General features: G+C 40.4%; 1 protein-coding gene across 23 annotated transcripts in view; it reads right to left on the bottom strand.

The window, feature by feature from the left end:
* The window catches only part of LOC121481394 (microtubule-actin cross-linking factor 1), a 334394-nt gene that overhangs the window by 84861 nt on the left and 226538 nt on the right, over positions 1-22995 (bottom strand). For 21 of the 23 annotated variants that reach the window (XM_041738684.1, XM_041738691.1, XM_041738688.1 and 18 more), the window contains 13 exons: positions 21487-22005; positions 20524-20700; positions 20143-20266; positions 19127-19335; positions 18432-18749; positions 15046-15212; positions 13405-13561; positions 11241-11358; positions 7370-7432; positions 6467-6708; positions 5428-5557; positions 4564-4763; positions 457-952 (listed from right to left, as the gene is read on the bottom strand). In XM_041738684.1, the coding sequence (XP_041594618.1) occupies positions 457-952; positions 4564-4763; positions 5428-5557; positions 6467-6708; positions 7370-7432; positions 11241-11358; positions 13405-13561; positions 15046-15212; positions 18432-18749; positions 19127-19335; positions 20143-20266; positions 20524-20700; positions 21487-22005 (2920 nt within the window). The remainder of the gene's footprint in view (positions 1-456; positions 953-4563; positions 4764-5427; positions 5558-6466; positions 6709-7369; positions 7433-11240; positions 11359-13404; positions 13562-15045; positions 15213-18431; positions 18750-19126; positions 19336-20142; positions 20267-20523; positions 20701-21486; positions 22006-22995) is intronic. The other 2 variants (XM_041738687.1, XM_041738702.1) reach the window with 1 other exon arrangement.

The following is a 22995-nucleotide window of genomic DNA, read 5'->3' as shown; positions in this document are numbered from 1 at the left end:
AAGTAAACTTTTACTTCTTAGTTGGTAAAAAGCCATGAAAGTTTCTAGAGGAAGGCAATAAATTGATGACAAAATTCTTCTTGTATGAGGCCATCATAAACATCTAATTCTATAATATGGTATATGTGTGTGTATGGTATAAACGAGGGTGAGTGAAAGTATCTGTGTAACTCCACCTATAAATACATCTAAGAGCATGAACGTCTACCTGCTGACAAAATTAGGATGAGTGCTTTTATCTCTGGGATTAAGCTACATAAAGCTCCAAGTACTGTTAGCACTCAGTCAACATCTGATAACCACAGAGGTTCTCACTGTAGCTGGACAAAGGGATAGGGTGACACTAGTCTGAGTCCAAAAGCTGCTTACAGGTCACACTAGATACTTGGGACTATCACGAAGCCCATCTTCTGGCTTGCCACTAACATCAGCAGTGTGTTCCTCACCCTAACTTACCTGCAAGGTCTTCTAAACCTTGGAGAGGTAGGGCAACTGTCTCCAAACGCTTCTTCAGCTCATCCTTGAGGTACTGCTCCCCAATGAGTACTGAGAGCTCATCGCAAAGTGCCTGTGCCTCCTGAATCTCATGATCCAACTGCTCCACATCAGATCGAATCTCACTAGTCTCCTCCAATTGCTGCTTCACAGCCTCAGGTTGGGTGCTGATGGCTGACTGGCCACTTAGTCTCTGTCCAACTGCCTTGACCTTCTCTGATAAGTCCTGGAGCAATTCTTGGTACTGGGTGCTTTTGACAATAGCTTGGTCAATTTGGCTGGAACGGGAATTGAGTTTGTCAGTCAGCTCAATCCACTTCTGATTGATGCTCTGAAGTTCTTTCTGTACTTGGCTGGTGGATGGCGAAACATCTCCAGGGCCTGTTAGGATGCCCTGAGCTGCCTCATTCAGCTGCTCGTGCTGTTGCCTGCGGGCTTCAAATTCCTTCAGCATAAACTGTAATAGAAATGACATCAAGATGCTTAGAGAGAAAAGACAGATCTGAAAAGAATGTCAAAACAAAAACTGATTTTGGATCGTGCCAAGTAGTGCCAACTCCTTTTGAAAATAAACCAGAAAACTCCAAGGACTGGGCTACTGGGAAAATAACAGTATCACTTTTAACAACCACTTAATAAAAATTTGTTCTGAAAGGGCCATTGATTGTACCTATTCTATTTCTTTTCCTTATTTGTCCTACTCTGTTTCAATATCAGTTACTAAGGTTGGCCTTGTTTTCTGGATTGGCACTCATCAGCTTTGCCAGATAAAACCCAGGCCTCTGAACTGCAAGCCTGGAACCCTGGGTCCCAGAGCTAGCTATAATCCTGGCTGGGCTTGCCATTTCAACTCTCTATACTTCTGTCTTTCTTAGTTGCTTTCTTGGAATTCCAACAGCACATACAATCTATATATTACAACACAGCACAATTAGACAATGAGCTTCTTTAAAGCATGTAGCATGTCTTTTTACACTTTTCTAGCCACTATTTCACTCAGCAAAGCAGTTAGGGTTACAGGCTCTGGAGTTGGACTGCTTGGATTCAAATCCTGACTCTATCACTCATAAACTGTATAAATAACCTTAGGTGAGTTTTTAAAGTTCTCCAAATCTCAGCTTCCTCATCTATAAAATGAGAATAGAAAGTACTTATCTTGGCTGTCTTAAGGATTAAATAAGAAAATTTATGGAAAGTATTCATCACTCACACTGTACATAAGTAAGAAAGACATGACTTTAAGGAGTTACAGATGTATAAACGATAAACTAATACAGAATGTAAAAAAAAGGACGAATGATAAACACCGATGTGAACATGGCACTGTGAAAGCAAAAAGTAGGGATGATTAGTTCTGTGGGAGGATGACAAAGTGGATGAGGCAAGTAAGGAAAGGCTTCACAGAGGACACAACAAAGGATATCTCCCAATAAGCAGACAGACTGAGGAGGGGCATTTCAGGCAGATGCCTAGGGATTAGCAAGGGCATGGAATGGTAGGAGCATGGTGTGTTCAAGGAAAGGATGCATTACCTGGTGCGAGCAGAAACCTGGGTATATGGGAGGAGAGTGGGGAATGAGGCTGGCAAGACACACTGGGATGAGACTGTGGAAAGCCTTCGATCTGACACCAGCCAGGTACTTGGACTTTGTTCAATCAGCAGCCAAGAGCCAGCAAAGCATTTTCATGTATTCAGATGCATGAGTTACAGAGATAATTTGATAATTGTGTGGAGGATGCACTATACAAAGCAGCCCATTGGGAGGCTGTTGCAATGGTATAGCCCTAAGATCAAACCTACCTAAGGGAGGAGCATTTAGAATGGAGAAGAATTAAACAGTAGTTCTCAAAGTATGCTCCAGGGATCCTCAGGAGTCTCTAGGCCCTTTCAGAGGGTCCATGAGGTCAAACTATTTTCATAATAATACTAAGATTATTTGCCTTTTATAATTTTTCTCTCAAGAATGTTCAGTGGAGTTTTCCAGAGGCTACATGACATCTAGTATTGCAATAGACTGAGTACAGAAGCAGATATGAAAACGTATGAGAATATTCTATTAAGTCAGACATCAAAGAGGTTTGCAAACTCATAAAACAATACTACTCTTATTAAAGTTTCTGTGTTTGGGGGCGCCTGGGTGGCTTAGTGGTTGAGAGTTTGCCTTCAGCTCAGGTCGTGATCCTGGAGTTCCAGGATCAAGTCCCACTCGGGCTCCCCGCAGGGAGTCTGCTTCTCCCTCTGCCTGTGTCTCTGCCTCTCTCTATGTGTCTCTCATAAATAAATTTTTTAAAATCTTTAAAAAAATAAAAAAAAATAAGTTACTATGTTTGGAAAATGTTACTTTTTAATAAAAAATAAATATGTAACTTATGTTAATGTTAGTTTTACCAAAGTGATTTTTAAATTAATTAATAAATATATATTTTTAAAACTCCTCATTGTTTTTCTGTTTTTGTTTTTAAGTAGGCTCCATACCCAGTGTGGAGCCTGAACTCACAACCCTGGAATCAATACCCAAGCTGAGATCAAGAGTCAGACGCTCAACCAATTAAACCAAGCAACCCCTCAGTTTTAATACAGCAAATATTAATAGATATCAATAAACATAAGCTCTTTGGGGTCCTCAATAACTTTTTTAAAAAAATATTTAATTTATTTGTTTACTTCAGAGAGAAACAGACAGACAGAGATGCAGAGGGAAAGGAAGAAAGAGAATCTCAAGCAGCTTTGTGCTAAGCACGGAGCCCAATGTGGGGCTTGATTTCACGACACTGAGTTTAATATCTGAGCCAAAAATCATGAGTCGGACGCTTACCCAACTGAGCCACCCAGGTGCCCCTGGGGTCCTCAATAATTTTTAAGAGCATGAATATGTTTTGAGACCAAAGAGTCTGAAAACCACTGGAATAGAAAAATATTTGTAAGTGAACCAGGATCCCTGGGTGGCGCAGCGGTTTAGCACCTGCCTTTGGCCCAGGGCGTGATCCTGGAGACCCGGGATCGAATCCCACGTCGGGCTCCCGGTGCATGGAGCCTGCTTCTCCCTCTGTCTGTGTCTCTGCCTCTCTCTCTCTCTCTGTGACTATCATAAATAAATAAAAATTAAAAAAAAAAAAAGAAAACATTAAAAAAAATATTTGTAAGTGAACCAAATAGGACTTGATAATTATATGCAGGGGCTAAAAGAAAGGGTTCCTTTAAAAACCACTCTTAGGTCTTAATTTAGGAAACCTGGTGGATGGTGAGAAGAAATGGAACAAGTCTGAAAGTATTTTGGAAGAGTTTGTAGAACAAGATACTACAGTGCTTACCAAAAAAAAAAAGAGGAGGAGGAAGAAGAAAAGGTTCTCAGCAGAAATTCATCAGAAATGACATAATTTGACCAACCTAGATTTCTATGACAGTAGGCACTTAGATCAATTTTTCTTTTTTTTTTTTAAACATTTCATTTTCTTTTTTTTTTTTTTTAAAAAGATTTTATTTATTTATTCATGATAGTCACAGAGAGAGAGACAGAGAGGCAGAGACACAGGCAGAGGGAGAAGCAGGCTCCATGCAGGGAGCCTGACGTGGGATTCGATCTCGGGTCTCCAGGATCGTGCCCTGGGCCAAAGGCAGGCGCCAAACCGCTGCACCACCCAGGGATCCCTAGATCAATTTTTCTTAAAAAAAAAAAAAAAAAAAAATTTTTCTTGAGGTTTGAGCAATAGAAAATCTTTAAGTGACATCAGCAGATATAAGACACTACATTAAGTTATATCACTACAATGGGGGATTAAAAGTAAAATACGATTCTACAAAGTAGTCAGAAATTCCCCATTCTCACAACCATTCATCTTACTACCTCTGTTAATGATATTAATATTATAGTTATTGGCTATTTACTATTTGACAGGCACTGTGATAAAACCCTTACAAACACCTTATTTATGCCGAGGAAACAGAACCCTCGAAGGTTAAGTGACTTGTCCAGGGTCATTTGAAATCTACTTGCTGACAGCAGCATTCAAATCTAGGTATGTGTGACTCCAATTTCTTTGCTGAGAGCCGTAAGCTTTGTGGCTCACCTGGACCTGCTGCTTTTGTGCAGTCAGCATGTTGGGGTCGATAGAAAGGGGCCCCAGCACCCCCATCATCAGTTCCTTCTCCATCAGCCAGGGCCGGAGCTGGGATTCTGCAGCCTGGAAGCTGGCCAGATGACTTGCGGATTCCTCCAGCTGCCTTTGCCGGGCCATGGTCACTTCGGTGGCCCTTTCCCATCGGGAATCTGCGGAAGGGAAATGAGAGAATGTGTTCATTTACTCTCACCAGCCACTGGCCTGATCCCTAAGTTATGTTCCTAATATACCACAGGAAATGACCCCAGAATTAGTTAAAAAATTTTAAGTTAAAAATAATCTTTATTTAATTTTAACTAAAGTAGCACAGTTCTGTACTTGATTGTGGTGGTGGTGATAATGAAACTGCACAGAACTACACACACAACACACACAAACACACACACGCATGCATGTCTAATAATATTTTATGACTGTTTTTAAACTCTTACTAAATTATAAAAACATCTTTCATGCCAATGTTTTTTTCAGGCTAATAAACATTCACCTATATCATTTATATTTAGGTCAATATGAATGCAGAATAATTCATCTAATCCTTCCAGTGAATAGATTATTTCCTATTTTTCATTTTTATCCCCAATATTCTCCATAGCATCCCCATAGCAGATTGTCAGACTGACTTGCCCATAAAAGCCAAATTTCTGACACTTTTGAGCGGAATCTCTAGATTTTTTCCGTTAATCAGACTCACTCTCTAACCCTATTCCTCTTGACTGCTTACGAAAATTAAAAATAAGTCCTGCTTTATAGGATATTTTGCTTTGAGGATAAGCAATTTAGTGAATTTGCAACATTCCTCTGATAACTTACTGAGTTCCTCTTGCATTTCCTTCCAGCTTTCTGCTTCTTGTGAGTTGGGATATGTCATCAGTAATCCAGCCAGGGCTTCCTTTACTTTTTGGATTTTTGGAGAATTCTGTTCCAATTCAGCCAGGAAGGCCTAGGAGAGAGAATATCAGGGATGCCACAAGATTTCTGCACAGGAAACAAAGCTATGTGTGTAGAGGAAAGTACCGGAAGACTGGCCTGCAATTACAGGCTCCACTTCTGATTCTATTAGTGACTTGTTTCATGATTTTAAGACACATTTTTGCTTCAATTTTTACTTTAAAATGAAAATCTAAGTGGCAGGATCTAAATTTTTTCATGTACAACGTATTGGTAGAACCAAATAAGAAGAAATTACTAATCCCCATACACAATGATGACGATGATGGTGATGTCAAGAACATTTATATAGCTGGAGAAGATGGCATGGTATGTCCAGTTAGAATAGAAAAAATTTTGGCAAAAAAAAGGTTTTATACGATTTTCTATATGATCTTATTCCTCCTGCTATTCTTGTCTTACATGTCAACCTTAAGAATGAACTGTAATAACAGCCATACTGAAATCCCCCAAGAGTTGGAAAGAGGCTTTGATGACAATGGTTTGACTTAAAGCATCATATGGGAAACAAGATCCCACTCTCAGTGAGCTGATATTTCAGAGGAGGGATATTCTCTTTCTGTAAACAGATCTGGTTTTTTTTTTCCTTTTTTTAAGTTTTATTTATTTAAGTAATCTCTATGTCCAATGTGGGGCTCGAACTCATGACCCCAAGATCAAGAGTTGCATGCTCTTCCAGCTGAACCATCCAGGTGTGCCCGGTTTTATTTCTGAGTATTATTTATAATAATTTCTCATTTCATAGGTAAGAAAATTCTCTAGGAGACTTTAGACATAGTCTTCATTTGAAAGGGCTCCTCATGGCATGGGTGTGTGGCTGAGTCCTGGGCTTAGGCAGGAACACTGGTACAACAGCCCCTTCCTCTTACTGTTTGGGACGCAGCTAATGTAAACACAGTACCTTGTTAGATTCAGCTTGGGCTCTCACTGTTTCTGGCTTGGTTGGAGATGAAGAGGCATCCATGGCTTTGAGGACTTCCTCTTTTGATTCCAGCCACTGCAACACTGAGCCTGCCTCCTTCTGAACTTCCTGCATTCTGCTGAGGACAGCCTGAAGGCTTTCCTGGCGTTCCCGAAGCACTCCCCCCAGTTTCTCATATTTCAAGTTTACATCTGACATGTCACACTGGATCTCCGTCAGATCTAGTATCATAGAAACAAAAATCAGATCGGGAATAGCTCTCCAAGCCTCCCCAAGGGTTCCTCATGCTAAATTACTCATCAGGATTAAGTGTCTCTCCTACTCCTTCTAGTGAACTAGAGAGTCTGTTCCTGGTAAATCACATAAAAGTCCTTGTTTATATATATACAAAGCAAAAGAGCTTTCATTAATCTGGCTTTCGGATTTTGACATTAGCTACATAGATGTACAAATAAAATGCTAAATAAACTTGGGAATTGCAGGAGTGAAGGGAGTGAAGGATCTGGGGCATTCTTCTGCTCCCTCTTCTCCAAATAACAGAGAAACCATGGGGCTGGGAGGCTGAGGTTTAGAACAGACTGCCTCTAATATGGCTTCTTTATGACTCAAAAGATTCACATGTATTTTCTGCAAGGTCTTTCCTTACTGGTCTTATCTAGCGGTCCAATTTATTTCCTAGTACTTTTATCTCCCTGGCTGCCAACCCGTTTAGCCTTTACCAAGCCAGCAAAGAAGCATCAACAGTGGCTTCTCCCCCAGATTTTTACCCTCATACCCATCCTGGCAGCAGTTCTTTCACACATACAGAAACATACACAGATGCCAATGTGAACACTATTCTAACACATCCAACAAAGAGGCACTGTGAGATGGCATTCTCACCTTTGCAGGTGTGGTATCCGTTTACACTGCCTATAGAGCTTCCTACAGAGGGCAGTATGGAACCTGAGCAGAAGGACAGGGAGACAAGCAGGGCAAGACAAACGTGTTAGGAATACATACAGGCACTGAATTTGTTCTCTGGCACTCACTTTAAGCTCAGGTGTCAGGAGGTTAACACAGCACAGGACAACATACTCATGGAAAGAGACAAATCATTTTAGCTGCCAGGCAACCAAGCATCACTTGGGTGTTTTGGGTTCTTAGCAGTAGTGATTCTTAACCAACCCTTTCTTTAGGAAAACTCTAATTTATTTCCTTCCTTGATCTCCAACTTGAATTCTTTGGATCCTGTCATGACTTTGTGAAGCAAGTATTGGTAAAATAATTAAGTCTTTAGAATATCTGTGCTGTCTGCCACACTTTAGAATGAGGATTTACAATAAAGCCAAAAGGCTCAACGTTAACATCAATGTCCTTCAACATAATAAAAATGAACAGTAAATGTAATTGAGGACATAAAAAGCAGTATTCTTTTAATAAAGACATTAAGACGAGTCCTTCTTGTATTACTTCAAAAGGAAGATTCTCTATTCTTCTGTGACTTTCTGCTTTCCTTCCCTACCAGAAAACGGAAATACTGAGCACCAATATATCTGGCTCGTAAATATTCCCAGAAATTCTGCTTTGGGCCTTTGGTTCTGTTTCTAATTACCATGATTTTACCTATATTCTCCTCAGGTTGATTCTTTGTATTTCAGGAGTGTCCCAAGTTAAATAAAAATCAGATCATGTAATTATAGAAATTATACAGAAATATGAAGAATATTCATGACATAATGTTACATTACAAGAAGAGATTAAACTCTCATGCACACTGATTTCATAGAAAAATGTTTTACATTAAGGTTATATTAAAAGATAGTAATTGTGAAACTTTTAAATGTTAACATTTCCTTCCTTCCTTCCTCCCTCCCTTCCTTCCTTCCTTCCTTCCTGTTCTTTTTTTCCTTAAGTAGGCTCCACCCCCAGTGTGAAGCCCAACTCGAGGCCTGAACTCAGGACCCTGAGATCAAGACCTGAGCTAAGATCAAGAGTTGGATGCTTAACCGAACAAACCACCAGGCACCCCAACATTATTGTATTTTCAATGAAAAAATGGATCAAACAAAAAGATCATATTCCATTGTAGTAGGGTGATGACCAAAAAAGAAACTGGACTAGTAATTAGGAGAAGGTGGTCCTGGCTAAGACTGTCACTAACTCGGTATGTGAGCCTTAATCTGCAGACAGACCTCAGTTTCTTCTCCAGGATATAAAGGTAATACTAGCTATCTTGTCAGCTCTCATGAAGTTACCTGAGAGAGGTAATGAGGTACTGTATACCGTAAGCACTTTATGAAACAAGAACTACACGAATGTTAAGAACTGCAATATTCATGATTTTTCAGAGGTAGAAGATAACTTTGAGAGCACTCAGGCTAGTGACTTTCAAAGCACCTAAGGAGGTGCTTTAGGGACTCTATAAATGGTTTAAATTTAATCTTCAGAATATATTTGTAACTACTTAGAAATGGCAATAAAACATGCGTGTTCAGTTATGTTGAACACCACACCTAAACCATTCGATACAACCAATTTATGCTGGTTTGGGGATAGAATGAAGTAGCTCCCATACATCCACTGCTGACATTTAAAAGTGTCACTTTTTGAGTGTGACTGATTAGAAAAGCCACAGCTCTTCATTAGCACTTTACACATGTCCACTTGTACAAAGAAAAACATTTGCAACATGTGGTTACTATATTAAAGAAAATGACAAAAAAGGCTAAGGTGCATCTGCTCAGAGCAGGCTCTCATTAGGGCAGAACCAGGTGGTAACAGAATTCTTAACACGCCAGGTCCTGGTGATGTCAGATTACAGGCTAACTGTTGTCCTCAATGCCAGTTTTAGGTGTTTTCTATGTTTAAGAAAAGAAGGTGATCCTTCATTAAAATTCTTGGTGTTTTAACTTTGAAACAAGAATTCCTTATTACATCACTTTCAAGCTCCTAGTTCAGTTTAACCGAGGAGTGCTCTGAGACTCTAAAGTGAACTTTTTTTTCCACCTTGAATCAAGTATATTTGTGTTTGAATTTAGGCTGCATCACTTACATAGGTGGGTGACATCTTCAGCTACTGTGCTCCCCCTCCCACTGGTCCCCTCCCTTCACCTGTTCTACCCCATGACTCTTGAGGACATTAATAAATGGGCAATTAAGGGGAAAGTGGTTAGAAAGTGGTTAAAGTTAATACTTGAGATTGTCTTTCCTGTGGGGCAAAATTTACTTGAATTGCTATGGACAAGTATCATTTGCATTACTATCAATTATCTACAAGTCAACTTTTATCATACAAAATTCTAGAATAGTTCAATAAACAAAAATTCAGTTAAAGGTACACACTCAGGACCAAATAATTTCCAAAAGCCTATCAGACAATGTCCAACACTTCATTGAAAGGACACCCAATACTTCTATGTTGTCCATTTCCAAGACTTTGACAATTCTTTCTGACACAGGTGGACTGTAAAGTGAACTTTTAAAGACATTTGTTATCCTTTACAACTACTTATCTGTGTGACCTGTATTTTCTGAATATGATGTAACCAAACAAAATGGAGAAATAAATCAGATTATAAAGCTGTCATCCAAAAATCCTTTGTCAAATCTTTATATTCCCTTAGATAGTCTCAATATCCTCACTGATTTTATAATAGATAAAATGCTAAAAATCCACTTATCAGGGAAATTTATGCCAACAAAGTATCATTTGTATCTGTTTTATGTAGTAGAGCTTTATTTGAGATTTTTTTAAAAAAGATTTTAGTGTTTTAAAATGTTTGAAAAACCACGGATCTACTCTAGAAGTCAAAAAACTGTAGTGGTCAAATCTGGCCCTCTGCCTATTTCTGTTTATAAAGTTTTATTTGAACACAGCCACATCCGTTCACTTGTATATCATCTATGACTGTTTTGTGTCACCACGGTAGAGATGTATAGTATGACAGAGACCATGTGGCTCACAAGCCTATAAAGTATTTAATACATGGCCCTTTATAGAAAGAGCTTGCTGACTCCTGATGTAGTCACACACCAATAAGTCCCTGAACTTAAGAGGTTTTATGTATTGCAATATAAGAAACACCAATTCCCTGAAATGTCATTTCTGGGTAATTCTAAGAGATCTTTAAGCTTTGACAGAAAAGTGACTGTTCTCAGGAGAAAAAAATAAACTTTTCTCTTATGATTTAACTGATTGTAGGAGTGCACTAACACAGTCTGGCAATAAAACCTCTGAGATCCCAATTTAAAACCAGAAAGTGACTATGAGCTCATATGGATTTTGTTTGGAAGACTTAATCTGCAGCCAGGGATTATTCACATATCTGGGCACAATCTTTGTATCTCCTTCCAAGAAGTGTGGCTGTCCTTGGTAGACCGACACCAACTCCTGAATACCTATTCTCTCTCAAGATATTATGCTTAAACTCTCAAGGGCTGACTCCAATTTAAAGATGATGCATAGCTATTCATGCAAATGTTTAAAAGAAAGCAACAGAATCCTATTTTAATTCTTCTCTGTTCATTTAGGCCAACTAGTCCCTTTACTCTTTCCCATCACAGGAAGAGGTTCTGCAAAATGGAGCAATGTCATATAACAAATGGGAGACAGGTCAGTTTGAAGGGGAAGACGGCTTTGTGGACCATTGCCCTTTGTTCTCATACTCAATGCTGATTCTGACTTTTATTAATTAAGGGGTCATAACCAAAGACCAAAGGCCAAAGTGAAGAATGTTGTTTACTCACTACATTTTTAAAAGCCTGTACTCACCTGTCTTGGCTTGGGAATCAGGTGCTGTGATCTCCATGATGAGATTTTCTAAAGAAGTGCCTTTGCAATTGATTTCTTCCACCAAACTTCCCTTACTTGCCCAGTCATCTAGAAGACCCTGTTGACAGAACAGCTAAATGTTAACATCTAGGGGCATTCTCCTCATCAGTAAGGACACCTATTCTATATTTCCTCCCTAAAGTTTTGATAAGCATTAAGTGATCATCCTCATATATTTAGTCACTTGAAGATCTTGGTTTAACCAGCCATGATACAGGAGAATGACATCCTAGAATATTCAGGAACGTCTCATTTATTCATCAATTATTTATTGAGCATTACTATAGGCCAGACATCATGCCTAACACTGAGGATACAAAATAGGATTATGATACAGTTCCTAAAACCAAGAGCTCAGATTATCAACTGCATTATAATGTGATAAATGCTACTACAAAAATACAGACAGTAAACTCAGAGCACAGAGGAGACACACCTAACTCTGCCTTGAGGGCGAAAGCTTTTAGTGAAAACAAAAGGTAGTAAAAGGGAACAGCATGTGTGTAAAGAATAAAAAGGAAATGACAAATGGGCGGTAAAATGAGGAGCTAGATATTGAAATGTAGAAAAATACATAGAATCATAGGCTACACTTTGCATTTTCAAGGGAACTTTATATTGGGCTTGAAGCCAGAGCTCTAACTACCAAAGAAAACCATTAAGAAACAAAGGCACCCTGCTCTAACTAGGTCATGTTTTCTTTAGCTGTGGATCCCCACCACAAAAGTAGATTTCTACTTCTTCCAAAGCAGGGAAACCTTCTTAGCCTTGAGTCCCTTCCTCCACACTGAATTTCCCTGACAATCAACTTAGTTTGCTTTTGACTTTAAGCTGCCCAGCAGCAGAGAAAGACAGAGCCATGACTATACAGCAAGCCCTTGCTGCCTAACTGCAAACTGAGCCTTGTCAATTCCTTTATCAATCACTCTAGATTCCAAAGAGCCATAGTTCCCAAATCATGCATCAACTCACAGGATATTTTAAATTTTTGAGGGAAATACAGTGACATCTATTGGACACCATGTGAACGACTACTATGAAAGTTTAGACCTAGCTACACAGCATGTGTAACATGTGAGGCTTTTTAGGTTTTTCTTTTTTTCCTTTCTTCTTTTTTTTGGCCCTGAGGTACCACGAAAAATTTATTGAAATAGTAAGGGCACTGTGAACTAAAAAATCAGAAAGCCTCTGCCCTAGGGGATTCCCCACACCAAATGTTCTGGGAGAGCAAATGTTCTGGGAACTCTCCCGGTGAAATCAACAAACTCTTCCCTGTCATCTGGTAAATCCTGCTTTACTAAGCAAATAAGGAGAATGCATGAGAACTAGTTGGAGGTAGATACAGCTTGATTTCAACAAAAGGAAGAGATGTGTTAAAAATGCAAGTAGAGGCTGAATGACTGAATCAAAGAAGAGACCCTGCAGGGGATGGGAGAAATATTGATCCTACTCTGGAAGGTACCTTCCAACTATCTGATTCTAACTTTTCCTTTTTTAGCTGTAGAGGTGGTAATCTTTCCTTAATCTCCTGATCATATATCTGGTCACTTGCTCACGGATAACTCTCTAATTCTCAAACACACAGTGAGATTATAAACTTCTCAAGGACAGGACTATAATGACTCTTTTTTCTAACGCCCCTTGGCACGAGAGGCATCCGAGAAATAGCTGAAACTTTATAGATGTTATTCCCAGGTTACTTTTTGATTTTGGTTTTGAAATAGGAGACATTTTGGTGGGATCCCTGGGTGGCGCAGCGGTTTGGCGCCTGCCTTTGGCCCAGGGCGTGATCCTTGAGACCCGGGATCAAATCCCACATCGGGCTCCTGGTGCATGGAGCCTGCTTCTCCCTCTGCCTATGTCTCTGCCTCTCTCTCTGTATGACTATCATAAGTAAATAAAATTAAAAAAAAAAAAAAAAGGGAGACATTTTGGTGCTCAATACTTGGATAGGGGTAGGTGGGAATCACATGAAGAAAATGGAGGGATTTCTATTCTGATGCAGAAGGATAACTTGGACTTGTCCCACCAGTTGAAGCTCAGTCCACATAAGCTTCCAAACTGTTGTCTAACCTGGTTCCTGGAGTTCCTTTTGTTCACCTACCTTCAGGTGTTCAATCTGCTTTTCCAGCTCTTTAGTACTCATGAAAGTCTCTGTAGGTGGAAGATCCCCTTCAGTTTCCTTCAGCCATTTCTGGAAGGTCCTAACCAGCTTCCGAAATTCATCCAATTGCTCCTGACAAGATGATGCATCTTCCTCTCTGTCAACGAAGACATTCTGTTACTTGCCAGACCAAGCTTTGTAAGGAAGTCAACTTGAACTAAAACTATACTCATTTGGGGACTCTAGGCATGTTTTCCTTACAGGGCCTTTCCGTCCCATAACTTTTTTCACTGCAGCTTTGGCTAAACCACAACATACAAATGTAGGAGAGCATCAAACTAAGGAATCTGTTGCCCTTGTTTGGACATTTCTGGGGAGAGGAGTCTTCAATCTTACTCCAGGCTAAAGTGAAAGTGAGAGAAACTAAAAGGAGCCTGCTATTTAGGTGCAATGATACAATGGAAAGAATGTAAGCTTTGGATCCCAAATCCAGCTCTGTCACTTTTTAGGTAGCTGACTTTTTCAAGGCCTAATTCAAATGCTAATCCCCTTAGCAAGGAAGACATTGTAACAGAGGCTCACAGAAGTTAGGTCAAGCACACAAATGGGTAAAACAAGCCAAGGACAAAGGAGAATTCAATTTCAAAATTAAGTTTTGGAAGTGGCCACATCTATCAGACTTTAAGCTCTTTTAGGCAGAGAACCTGGTTCTTCCTCCTGCTAAACGGCCCCGCCCCGCAGCATAGAGGATGAACAAGCCTTCCTGACCTCTGTCCCCCTTCTCTCCACAAAATAACCTGAGGCTGACAGTGTTGCCTTAAGCAACACTGCTTAAACAAGCTTACTTTCCATAAGGCAGTCATCTGCCAAATCAAGATTATATATATGGCTAAACCAAGAGAAGTCTTTCTCAAGCTCCTAAACAAATCCACATGAGGTTTTTGAATGGAATCATGGCTTTTCAACAGCGGATAATATGAAATCAGCCACTCCTGTCAAATATTCCCATGTTAAGCTTGAAAGAAGAATCCAGACACTCTTCCAAAACAACAACTTAAATGTGGTCAAAACAAGCAGAGAGAGAGCCAGAGCCAATATAACCATTAATTACGCCTCCAGGGCACCCCTGGTGGCTCAGCGGTTTAACACCGCCTTCAGCCCAGGGCGTGATCCTGGAAACCCAGGACTGAGTCCCACATCGGGCTCCCTGCATGGAGCCTGCTTCTCCCTCTGCCTGTGTCTCTGTATGTCTCTCATGAATAAATAAATAAAATCTTAAAAAAAAAAAATCTTAAAAAAAAAAATTACGCCTGCAAGTCTCCTCCAATTTTTCTCTTTATTTCAAAATCCTGCCACAATCCTACTTGCTGCCCCAAATTTATTGTTTGGTCCAGGTGACCCAGGCTTTTGATTGCACAGAGGGAAATAGCCCCATTAGCGAAAGGGAATTCATTATTTAGTATTAGAAAATCACTAAGCACCAAGTACACTGGACAGCTTTGCCTCAAAGAGGCATTTTCCAATCTCCTAAAATAGCAGACTTTTTGATGCCATCTTTTCTACTGAAGGAGGAAGAGAAAATCATTTAACAGCAAGAAAAAACTTAGCTCTCCAAATTGACCAACACATATGAAAACTCACCTTTCTTTAACTGTCTTCTGTAACTCTATGAAGTCCTTTCTGAGGTTCTGTACCCTGTCCTGATTCTGGGATAGGTCCAGGGCAAAGCCACAGGAGCCCAGTTCAGTGACTAGATTCTCAAGAGTCTCGAGGTTCTCCTGTTGATCTTCCATTTCCGAATTGAGCTCCTGTCAAGCAAAATGGGAAATGTACTAAATCCTCTTATCATTATAAACAAATATACTAAAAAAAAAAAAAAAAAAAAAAGATATCTACATTAAATCTGGGGCAAGTTCCCCCTAATCTGTGGAAAAAGGGAATAAGAAAAGTGGCATGCTTGCTGGTCAACTGCAAAATCAAAGCAATAAATAGGGAGGATTTTTCCAATCCATCTGAGAGTGGCTAAGAATTGAAAATAAGTCTTGTCTCCTTTAAACAAATGTTCAAAGACTTGGGAGGCAGCATGACAGAATGAAAAGAATGGAGGTTTCTGGAGTCAAAAAGACTCCAGAAAATCAATCATGGCTTTGCTACTTACTAGGTTTGCAATCTCAAGCTATTCAATTTCCCTAAGCTTATCTCTTCTGTAAAACATAGCAAACATACTCTCTTCACTATAATTTAACACTGTATTCAAGATATTAGCCAATGCAATTAGGTAAGAGAAAACAATCTGTGGCATACACAAAGTAGAAAAGAGGAAGTAAAAGCATATTTGCAGATTATATGAAAGTATACTTGTAAAACCCGAGAGAATCAATAATACAATTAATCAAACAATGAAGTAATCCAATAAGGTGGCAGGATATAAAACCAATATATAAAAATCAAGAATGAAAACTTCATTTATAATAGCAGCATAAAAGGTACAATTTTAAGAACCAACTAACAAGAAACATACAAAACCCTTATGAATAAAACATTAAGATATTTCTGACAGACACAGAAGCAGACCTCAGTAAATGGAAAGACATCCATAAAGATATGTGTATGTATGTGTGCGTATAGGCACACGTGAATAAATAAATTCAATGTGATCCAAATAAAAATACCAATATTTTCCCCCTATGGCTAATAAAGTTGACTTTAAAGTTCACACAGAAAAATTAATGTATGAAAAACCCTGGGAGACGCCTGGGTGGCTCAGTGGTTGAGCATCTGCCTTTGGCTCAGGGCACGATCCTGGGATCTGGGACCGAGTCCCGTAACGGGCTCCTTGTGGGAGGCCTGCTTCTCTCTCTGTGTCTCTCATGAATAAATAAATAAAATCTTTAAAAAAAAAAAAAGAAAAAGAAAAAGAAAGATGAAGGAAGGAAGGAAGGAAGGAAGGAAGGAAGGAAGGAAGGAAGGAAGAGTGGCAGGGAGGGAGAAAGTGAAGACTAGCCCTCCTAGATAGTAAAACACACCATGAAGTCTCTAGAATAAAAAATAGTATGCTATGGTTCGTGAACAGATAGAACAGCAAAGAACAGAAAATCCAGAAATAGATCTGAGTCCACATGGACATTGTATATCTGATAAAGAGGACTTCTCAAATCACTGGAGAAAAGGAGTTTTCAAAGAAATGATACTGGGAACAACTAGATAGACTTCAGAAAAGATAAACATGGATTCATATTGTGCACTGTATCCCAGAATGAACTTAAAATGTTAAAAGATTCAAATGTAAAAGAAAGAATAAAAGAAAAAAACCATTCAAGTTCTAGAAGCACGCATGGGTGAATTCAAGCATGGGTGTGGCAAAAGGCTTTCAAATCATGACCAAAAAGACATGTTCAATAAGAAGTAATAAAATCTACTGTGTAAAAATTTAAAAACCTTTTACATGGCCCAAAACACTATAAGCAAGGACAAAGGACAAACTGTGAAAAAAGATTTTCAACATACTACATATAAAGAACTAATCTCCCTAATACAGAACTCTTGTAAGTTGAAAGAAGGGGGGAAAAACCCCAAAAACAAAGTTCTGACAGAAAACAGTAAAAGGCTATGAACCAAGAGTTTACAATAAATGTCCCTTATGTGTATAAAAATATACTCAATTTCATCAGAGAAGAAATAAAAATTAAAGCCACACTGAAATATCATGTTTTATCAATCAGATTAACAGAAACTTGAATGCTGACAACACATTCTCCTGGTGAGGCTGTAGGGGAACAGGTACTTCCATGTGCACTGCTGGTGGGAATGCAAAATGGTGCAATTCTGACAGACTGGGATCTAGGTGAAAAGGATCCTGGTGTTTATTGTGCCATTCCTTCTACTTTTCTGTAAGTTTGAAATTATTCAAAGCAAAACCCAAAAAGGACAGCAAACCGAAGAGGACCATAAGACCCTACTTCAATATGGAAAAAGTTAGAGTCAGATAACCTCAATGCATCAATATAGGGATACAGAAATGTTGAGATACTATAGGTGGAAATGTGGGGGCACCTGCAGCCATTCTGGAGCCAAGATGGCCACTTTTTGGTCAAATTAAATATATGCATATACTATGACCTAGCAATCCTACTCCTGCATACGTATCTAGATCTGTGGTTTGTAAGACTCTTCATCAGATATTTCTAACTCTGCGCCTACTGGGTATATGGTAGGAATACATCTCTCTGCTTCCTTGAAAACCAGGTGTGAAAGTTGCTTTAACTAACGAAATGAAAATGGATTTGATATGCCCTCTCCCTGCTGCAGCAGTAGTCATGAAGGTAGGGCAGAATGAAGCTCCCACTGACTTGAATCCCTGAGTGACCATGATGACCTAAGTAGCCCAGCTGATCCGGGTTGAACATGCAGAATGAGTGAAAAATAAATCTAAGCTGTGTTTTCAAAAAATGGACAAACTGGGATGTCTGGGTGGCCAGTGGTTGAGCATCTGCCTTTGGCTCAGGGCGTGATCCCGGAGCCAGGGTCTGGGGATGGAGTCCCACACTGAGTTCCCTGTAAGGAGCTTGCTTTTCCCTCTGCCTGTTTCTCAGCCTCTCGCTCTGTGTGTCTCATGAATAAATAAACAAAATCTTAAAAAAAAAAAAGGACAAACAATATCCAGTTTACACGATGGTTGTGGTAATTCTTTTTTTTTTTTTTTAAAGATTTTAATTATTTACTTGAGAGAGAACATGCACACAAGCAGGAGGAGGGGCAGAGGGAGAGAAAGAAGGAGAAGCAGACTCCTCGCTAAGCAGGGAGCCTGATGCAGGGCTTGATCCCAGGACTCCAGGATCATGACCTTAGCCGAAGGCAGATGCTTAACCAACTGAGCCACCCAGGTGCCCCTGGGTGTGATAATTCTTTAAGATAATGCAGGTAGAGTTCTAGTACGCTGACTGACATACTATGGACTCACTGAATGTTGGTCCCCTCCTTGCCCTTCTTTTCTCTTTGTTCTGCCAATGTGGCAGATAGATTCTCACCTGGATCTGCTGGAAGAAATGTGCAATATCTTGATCTGGCTGATTTCCAGAGGCTAGCATCCGGCTTTTGTTTTCCATGAACTGCTGCAGCTTATCAGAGAGATGTTCAAACATCTCTGCCTGGGGCAGAAGCTTCTTTAGGGAGCTCTCCTTTTCTTGCTGCTGTAGACAGAGCTGTTCAAAGCGCTGGCTCACCTCCGCCAGTTTGCCCTGCAGCACTGCAGCTGTGGAGCTATCTGCTGTCTCCATGAATCGTGTCACCATCTCACGGGTGGCCTCCAAGCTGCTCTTTTGCCGAGCAATGTCCTGCTTCAATTTCTGTCACCAAAAATTGTGTCTGTCAGCTCCTGGCTCACTTATTCCAGGATATCTGAGCCATGAACTAAGAAACTTCTAATAAGTACATGCTAACCTCCTCAAGGAAGGCTGGATTGCATCGAGCCTCTGGAATACCAAACATCCCATCCCCTTAATCCACCCCATTCCATTAATGATTGTGCAGTGCTACTTTTCCTCAAGCTTAACAATGGTTTGGAAATTGGGTAGAAATATCTTTACATGGATTCGTCATCATCTCTAATCTTATTATAAGATTCATAGAAATAAAGTCTTCTCCTGATACTTTTTCAAAATGATGTAATTCTGGAACACAGCAAATACACCATCTCTGCTAACCCTTGGGGCATAGGTCTCACCATGTTAGTGGCCAGGGCTTCCTGGATGACTCCCAATGACAGTGATGCCACCTGCTCCTCCTCCAGGTTTTGTTCAACTTCCCCAATGGACTGCAACAAGCTGTCCAGGCTTTCCTGGACACTCTGAGATTGGGCAATGGCCTTCTGCAGCAGAGCAGAGCGCTCAGCCAGGCTACTGGAGAGGCTCTGGAAATGGCGGAGTATGGAATCTGGAAAATCAAGGCCATGAGAAGAGTGAAGAGTATTTTTGTTGTGCTTTTAAAAACAATGCATTTAAATCACACGTGCTAATGATAACAACAGACATGAAGGCAAATAGAAGGAATAAGCTTAAAATGCATTTGTACTTGAACCAATTTCACAAAGCATTATTTATTTAGCACCTACTAAGTGCCAGAAATTGTGCTGGGTGCTGAGGACTGAAGATAATTAAGGTAAGTCCCTGGCTTCTACAAACTTCAGACTGTAAAAGCAAGCATAGGCAGAAAAGGGCACGTCACAACTAAGCATAAAAATAAAATCCTAAGTGCTATATTGATGCTAAGAGTAATGTACTAGAGGAGCCTGAAAGAAGAATGATTACTTCTTATCTTTTATTTCTTTTGAGGGTTGGAGGTGGTGGTCAGGATTTTACAAAGGAAATAACATCTCAGGTACACCTAGAAGCTGGAGCAAGATTTTATCACACATGCTAGGCAGTCAATAAATGTTAGCAGCTAAGCCATAGGGAAAACTTCAGGGGTAAAGTAATGAAGAAATAATAACTAGTTTACTTGAGAAAGGAAAGATGTAGGTGTGGCTACAAAGCAGAATACGTGGGGGAAAAGGGTTGAAATCAGATTGCAAAGGCCTTCAATGGTGCAAGAACAAAGTTCATTAGAAGGTGAGCTCTTGCTGTTTGTATCCTCAACCCCTAGCCAGCACCATAGATACCTGTACGATATAGTGTGACGTGTTACAGAATAGTGGTACACACTAAGAATTAAGGGTGCATCCTTGTTATTGCTGCTTCATACCTGTAGTTTCTTGAACATGCTTGCGATCTGGGGCTGGCTCTCCTTCAATTTCCATGAGGTCATGAGCTACTTTTTGGAGTTTTTCTACAGGTACTTGGTGCTCAGCTAATTCCTCCTGCAACTGCTGCTTGTGCATGAAAAAGGCCAAGAGTAAAATCTCTGAGTAATCAAAGCTGGTTCTAGGAACCAAAATCTACTTAGCATAATGTTACTAGAGCTACAAAGAATACTTCTATTTATCCATACCCACAGATGTTAGAAATAAGTGTTTCGGAATCAGATCTTGTCCCAGGCATCCCAATCACTGCCTTTAAGCTATGTATTTGCTTTATTTTGGGGTACTCTACCCTATGCAATAGAATAGCCTATGTCCCTGCTTACCTTTGTTGTTGCAAGCTGCTGTTGTAGGACCCCAGGGTCCGAGGCAATAGTATCTGAAAGGAGCTTCTCCACATTGGCCTCACAAGCCTGCATCCAGGTCTGCAGGCTGTCGGCACTGCTCTGGAACTGCTGGTACTGGCCTAGGAGCATGTTCAGGTGAGAGCCCAAACGTGTACACTGTGTCAGAGGAAAAAGGGAGAGTAGGCTTATGCAAGGTCAGGCTAAAGGCAGCGGCTTCCCAAGCATAGTCCAAAGAAAAGCCTGGCTTTATTATAGGTATCTCACTCTAATTAAACTGAAGGGTAGTGCTGAGGCCTCTAGGGACAGATGAGTAGCAACCATCTTCTACAAGTGGGGCCTTGTTGTTTGATCCATACTATTCATCCCAACTTTATTATATACCTGCGAAGATGGGGTGAATTGGATGACAAGATGCCAAAGAAGTACACATCAGGTTGCAGGTTAAGGGAGGGACTGGGAGGTACAGACAGTGTTCCTTGTGGCTGGGTTAGAGATGTTGCCAAAATGCATGAGACAGGTAAGAGGAACTGACTAGATTCTACAGTTCCAGAGCTAATAGGAGTTGGTAGGGAGGTAGGTAAGGATGTACCCTAGATGCTCTGTCCGGGAATAAGACTGTGTACAGGGTTTCCGTTTCCCCTGTACTATCTCTCCCGGGAGCCTATGTCTGCTGGTCAGGATTCAGGAAGGCGAGCACCTCCACCTTCCCTACCAGAGCAAGACATATCCCAATATTGCTGGGATCAGACACTAACAAGCCCATGGGCCTCCCCCTTTTGCATTTTTTGCAGAGCTCATGAAGACACTCTGCCTGTGGTCAATACAGAATTCAGCTCACTCACTGTGTCTTAAGATTCTTATCCTGAGCCCCAGAAACTGCCCGCAGTTGCAGGACGGCTCCTACAATCATTCCCCCAGAGGCTGTCAGGACCCTCTTGGTACCTTTGAATGGAGAGCAGTGTATCTTTCTGTTGCATCCTTCAGCTTGCCCTTCACTAAATTTCCAGTGGCTGATGGTTCTTTGCCTTCCTCAAAACTGTTTTCTGTGTCCAAGACTTTCTGTCCTGAGATAGTCACAAATCGCAAGTCTCCTTTGTGGGAAATCACATCCTCTGAGAAGCTCCCCTGCCGCTTTAGCAGGGAGGGAAGGGTTTCAGGGCTGCTGACTCCCTTGTGCATGTTCTCCAGTTCCCTCTCAGACCGTTCCAGCCAGTTCTCAAACTCTTGATGGTCCTGCAGAAACTTCTGCAGCTCGTCCCGTAGTGTCTGCACCTGCTTCAGCTCTGCCTCCGACCGGGCCAGGGAAGCTGCATACTGCCCCTTCAGCTCTCCTAGCTTGTCCTGTAGCACCTGGCGTTCCTCAGGTGTGAGGTTGTGGCCATGCTGGTCCAGGAAGGCCTGAGCTGACTGGGTGGCCAGGATGAAATTTTGCTGCTGAGACAGCAATTCTTGGTGACGGGCCTGGCAAAAAATTCCCCCAAACATAGGACAATCAGAAGGGATACCACAGAAATTCAGTTATGTCTATGGCTAGAAGTGGAGAGTGATCTCCATAGGCCACTTTTCTAGCTGTTCAAAAATCACCAATCTCTCTCACTCTCCAAGCATTATGCCATATGCTAGTTCCAGCTGAACTGACACATATAGGATCTTATGGTTTTCAAAGAGACTTCACATGTAATATATCAACTGATTTGCGGCATAGTCTGTAATGTAAGCAGATAATATCTATACTAAAGATAGGGTAAGTGATATCAAAAAGATGTTACGTGTCTTGCCTAAGGTTATGTAGACAGTTAAGGGACAAACTGAGACTAGAATCTGGCTTTCTTCACTAAAATATCCTAAGTCTAAGAGAAGACACAAATGGCCAGCTAATAACTACCCACATTAATGGAAGGAGAGAGTGAGGTGGATAAGCCAAACATACGACAATGTAAAAATTACAAATATTTGCCTGTGAAATATGTCACTTACATATCCACGAAGACTATCCCAACTGGGAAAGTTATTGGAAAATTAATTCATTAAATAAACAATTTGTATTCTAGTGGGAGTTAAAATATATTTCTGTAGCATAGGTAATTTGTGTTTTTTATTTGTATGTGCTATGTTTATGTGCTTACACATGGACTTTTTTTCTATTTCAATGGAATGTAAGTTATTTTAGGGAGTTGTGGTTGTTTTGTTTTTTAAAATGTTCTTCCTGGGTGTTGGGGCGCCTGAGTGGGTCAATCAGTTAAGCATCTGACTCTTGATTTTGGCTCAGGTCATGATCTCAGGGTCGTGGGATTGAGCCCTACATTGGACTCCATGCTCAGCAGGGAGTCTGCGAGAGATTCTTTCTCCCTCTCTCTTTGCCTCTCCCCCTGCTCACTTGCAAGCTCTCTCTCAAATAAATAGATTTTAAAAATAACATAATAAAAAAAAATAATAACATAAAATGTTCTT

The sequence above is a fragment of the Vulpes lagopus genome, chromosome 23 (genome assembly GCF_018345385.1).
Source record: "Vulpes lagopus strain Blue_001 chromosome 23, ASM1834538v1, whole genome shotgun sequence".
Lineage (NCBI taxonomy): Eukaryota > Metazoa > Chordata > Mammalia > Carnivora > Canidae > Vulpes > Vulpes lagopus.
The sequence above is the reverse complement of the archived record's forward strand: the minus strand, read 5'-3'. Positions and strand labels throughout refer to the sequence as shown.